At 40.6% G+C, this 4,918-nt stretch overlaps 1 protein-coding gene across 1 annotated transcript; it reads right to left on the bottom strand.

Moving 5' to 3' along the window:
* Positions 1-320: 320 nt before the first annotated feature.
* On the bottom strand, positions 321-2,608 carry tpbgb (trophoblast glycoprotein b). The gene has a single exon (XM_005924306.2). It carries the CDS (start codon positions 2,055-2,057, stop codon positions 924-926), a length of 1,134 nt encoding a protein of 377 aa, XP_005924368.1. The 5' UTR covers positions 2,058-2,608; the 3' UTR covers positions 321-923.
* Between the last annotated feature and the right edge of the window lie 2,310 nt (positions 2,609-4,918).

The raw sequence follows: 4,918 nt of genomic DNA, 5'->3' as shown, positions 1-4,918 counted from the left end.
ATTCAGGACGTGTCCTCTATTCAACATCAGAATTTGACTTCTTTCCACAGAAAGTTGCTTGTTAATGAGAACACAGCCGTACACTGTTACCCTGGAGATACTATAAGTGGCAAAAGTGCAAACGTTTCACACATTGCTGAGCTCGCTGACAGCTGGAGTGAGATTTAGTGTTTGTCATGTGGTTTTTAGCCGAGTTGTGGCCCTGCCTCAGGAATGTAAGTGTGTGTGTGTGTGTGTGTGTGCCCGTGAACTCCTTCATCACAGCTTTGGGATCACATTCCTCAGTATTACAATTAAAAAGCCCTCAGTCGAGACAGATACCAGCAATCCAGAGGCATTTTATTCAGCTCAATATCATCACAGGAGAAAAAAAAAAGAGCAATCACATCCACCTAATAAATCCGAAGAGCTAATGCAGTGTGCACTATAATCATTCAAAAGAAGGCATACTGTATTACACATGTTCACGTTTAAAAAACAAACTCAAGCAGTGTAACATTTGTCTGCAGCTGAGGCTTTACGAGAAGGATGCAACGACTGGCAGTGTGTTTTCACCAACTATTCTTTTAGTTACAAGTCAGTTCCCTTCATTCGTTTATCCTTTAGGGGAAAGTAAAAATAGAACATATCACTCTTTGCAACTGTCCAGAAAACCCCTTTGCCATGACTCATTGTCCATGCACTGTTACACAGAGACAATGCTGCTGACATCGCAGCTGCCAGGTGACTGGTACGGGACATGCGGCAGTGGCTGATGGGGAAGTCACTAAGGGGTGGGTAAAAAGGAGCGGTGACAGGTGCGAAGTCTGAGTATTATCATGGGGTGTGGGGGAGGAAGACTTTCATGCAAATCTTAATAGTATAAAGTCATTTATTATCTCACTACACGGTCCCAGGCTGGTGCCACGCTGTACGCCCCCTCTTCACACATCTGAATTGATGCTCAGGTTGGCCAAACGTGGGTCAGAGTTTATCTCATACCTGTAATGATACCCCTCCATGTGGTCCCTACAAGCATCCCGGATGTTGTACATCCACCGTTTGATGCCCTTTCTGTTCAGGTAGAGCACCAGCAGGAATATGACACCGATCAGGGCCAGCACCAGTCCCAGGAACACGTAAGAAGTCCCCAGCACGCCCTTCATCTCCATCGAGCACTTCAGCTCGTACTTCTCCAACTGCAGAAGCGGCTGGCGTCTCAGGTCCTTGGGGTTCGTGCAGGTCAGGTTCTGGACGTCGACGACCTGAGTGGAGTTCTTCAGCCACATCAGCGTGTCCTCGATAAAGCAGTTGCAATGCCAGGGGTTCCCTGCCAGCTGGATGCGGAGGTCGGGCTTAAGGCTGAACTCTGCCATCATGATGCTGGACAGATCTTTCAGGCTGTTGTTCCTCAGGTCAAGGTCACGCAATGGGGGCACTCTGAGAGTCCCGTTGTGGATGTTGATGATGGAGCTGTTCTGCAGGCTGAGGCTGACCAGGCTGGAAAGACCAGTGAATATATCGCTGGGAAGAATCACAAGGTCATTGTTGGACAGATCCAAGACTGTCAGCTGGACGAGGTTCCTGCTGCGCAGGAAATTTAGAAGCTCATCTGTGGTGGAGTGATTGTGCAAAGACCTACTGAGGTTCAAGTGTTGCAGTTTATTGTCACTGGGGAAAGCGCTTTCACTGAAATGCTGGAGTGTGTTGTTGCTCAAGTCCAGCCACACAAGGTTTGGCAAGTTGTTAAATGCCATCGTATCCACATACTCCAGCTCATTCCCACTGAGATGGAGATCTGTTAATAGCTCCAGGCGGGTTGGGAAGGAGTCCCCACTAATACGGGAAATGCTGTTTCCTGACACAAATAGAATTTTGGTGTTGTTTGGTATGAAATGCGGGATCTTGTCCAAGTCCTTGTTTTGGCATTTCACAGTTTGTGAGGAGCACAAGCATTCCTCCGGGCACCCGTGACCGGACGGCACGATCGCGAAGAGGAAAAGTAAAAACATCACGCCGGACTTTCGGAGTCTCCCTCGCGTGCCTCCGCAGTCACTATCGCACAACGTGCTTAACATGCGCCTCTTGGAGTTTGGAAATCAGTGTGCGCAGAGCGTGCGTAAGGAAATCGTTTTTAAAACAATCCAAGCGTGCGACCCCTGCTTCGTTATTCGTCCGCGGTGTGGGGAACAAAGGAAAGTTTTTCTAACACCGTTTCCCACGTTTATCCTTTCGAAAAATGCCCCCAGTTCCAACTCCATACAACTACCGCCACGCCATCCTTGTTTAGGATGAGTCTACATTTCAGTGAAGCAGGCAAACTTCTCCGATCCTGTTTCTTTGTCTTCCCAGTCTCAGGCTTTTCGGAACATTAGAGGTACACGATATTTCCCCCCCTTTCCTTAGCAAAACAAGCAAATCCAGAATATTTATTTCTTCTTTTTCTTCTTCTTCGTTTTTTTTTCTTTTTTTTTTCTTTTACATCCAGTTACTTATTCCGGCTGCCGGTTTCCAAACAGACAAAACTCTCGTTCTCCCAGAGGTGCCATATATTACAAACGTATTTCCAGCATTCCGCTCCTCCTAATCGTTGCGCGTCAAGAGGGAAAGACCAACCGCAGCAACACAGTGCAGACCATTGCAAGGAGGGAGCGTACCATTATTCAAGAAAAGAGGGGGTGAACAGAAAACTCCCACAAGTTTTCTTCGGCCTTCAGTTTTATTTCTTATGCTTATGCTTATAAGTGGTTTATTTTTTTTATAAACCTAACCTGAAACTCTTGCAGTATTCATAAATTGGCTCGCAGTATGTATGAAGAGGGCTGAATAGTTCATCTTAAATGGGACATGGGCTTATGGATAGTTTAGTGTGGAAGTGTTATTCCTGAAAATCGCAGTTACTTTCTGTATTAAATAATAAAATGTTCTATATAGTCTCAAAGAAATCAAGAACAGATTTAAAGAAGCAAGCCAGTCTGGCTCTTGGATTAAGTGTTATATATTAGAAAGAACGAGACACAGCACTGTCATTATTAGTATTATGATGTGAAGACATTATGAAGAGAGATGGAAGGGTTTTGTGCTCATGCACACTTCAGTTGTTTTCTTATATTTTAAATTTTAATATGTCACTGTTCTACCCTACAGGAGTCTAGATTTCCTTTTATAAATAACTGTAGCGTTTGGATTGAATGACTTGTCAAACATAAGTTAAAAATAAATGTAATGAAGCTCTAATAACTCATGAATAAAACGGAAGCGGTACTTGATATTCTACAAAAAGAGGAGGTGACCCTGCATGAGGAAAGGGAGGGAAGGTAAAGGATTATCAGTCCTTATTGCATTTTTATGAATGGTAGTTTTTACTAAGCAACAGACCATAAATCAGTATTTTGCACTGCTTAGGTAAAAGGAAAAGGGCGCTTTCATGTGGTCTCTTATGTCAAAGGGTCACCAGATGCCCTTGCTTACCCACTCATCCGAATTTCTCAGACTTGGGACCAGCACTGGGAATACACCAGCTTGTGTCCTCCTGAGTCTGGGTTCGTGTGTCTCCTCCTGGTCTCAAACTGGGGACAGTTTGCTTACATGATGAATCTATGAAGATAAACGAGGAACACCGTGAAGATTTATTACATGTCAGCAAAATACTAAATTAAATAACAGTAAAGAAAACACAAAAAGTGCCTGGATATTGTGTATTAATATAGTACTATATGTGTAATTTCTAAACATGGTTTTGATCCCCATTAATTATGGCAAAACTGTTTGGCTGTAATTGTACCTGACTGCGGCCTTGTAGAAGCATCGTCTGGGCAATTGAACAAGAGTCATAAGATTGAACAGTGAGGGAGGGAGTGCTCATTAATATGGCATATTTGGGAGCAGCCCCTAGTGTGTATCTGAGCGTAATCTTAGCTTTACCCTCCTTTGACCCTCTACTATAGTCCTGGCCAATATGCCAGTCATCTGTGTAATTCCATGAAACCTGGAATCTGAATATCTAACTACATGATGCTTTTCTGGAGAACCTACAAACTTTACATCTTCTTGTTATATTAACGCTAAATGTGGTAAACTCAAAATGTTGATCATCACATACGTTTTATTCACCATTGAAGAAACAAAACAATGATCAGAGATGGTTTTTAAAACCTTTTCTATCCTATTAGTTTATCCTCAAAGTTTATATTTTCAAGTGTGAATAGCATTAGTCATTTAAAAAATATTCAATAATGAATTCTTGCTTCTATGGAACGCTTATTATTGTCTTTTCTCTTGATTAATCTGCAAGCTTGTTAAGATGTAATATTTATGGTATTTATGTTTTCATTTTTTTTATTATGTTATTATTCATTAACATATGTACAAGGCACAGTTATTATAGTTTTGTATTTGCTGATCATTTTTTGTTTTTATTTCATTTTGACTTTTTGTTTTTAATTCAGTTTAGTTTTAGTTTGGTTCCATACTGGGTTTTCTTGTTTCAGTTTACTTTTTGAACTTTTTAAAAATTTTAACAGTCTTGTAGACACACAGAGTCATCAGCCAAACTGTAACTATGATAATAATAATAATAATAATAATAATAATAATAATAATAATAATAATAATAATAATAGTTATTAGTATTTATTTTATTTTCATCAAACTAAGAAATACTAAAACTAAGATTTTCCTCTATATATTTTTTTTAATTTTATTTTAGTTAATTTTGAGGTCACAAAATCGTTTCAGTTAGCTTTATTTTTTCCCCAGAATATTTTATTTTTATTGTAGCTACCTAAAAAAAATTTTTTTATGCAGTTTTAGTTTTTCATTTTGTGTTAGTTAACCAGAATAATTTTGGTATAGGAAACTAAATGTCAAAATCGCATCCTATGACATCACCCACAGAGCGACTGACCGCCCCAAAAATCCGCCAATAGGACATCAGGAT

Source organism: Haplochromis burtoni, unplaced genomic scaffold, assembly GCF_018398535.1.
Source record: "Haplochromis burtoni strain Fernald_Lab_line unplaced genomic scaffold, NCSU_Asbu1 Contig_76, whole genome shotgun sequence".
In the NCBI taxonomy this organism is placed as follows: Eukaryota; Metazoa; Chordata; class Actinopteri; order Cichliformes; family Cichlidae; genus Haplochromis; species Haplochromis burtoni.
This window is presented reverse-complemented; position numbering and strand designations above follow the sequence as displayed.

Excerpts from the sequence above, each read along its gene's own strand:
- tpbgb (XM_005924306.2), bottom strand. The coding sequence starts at position 2,057 with ATGTTAAGCACGTTGTGCGATAGTGACTGCGGAGGCACGCGAGGGAGA.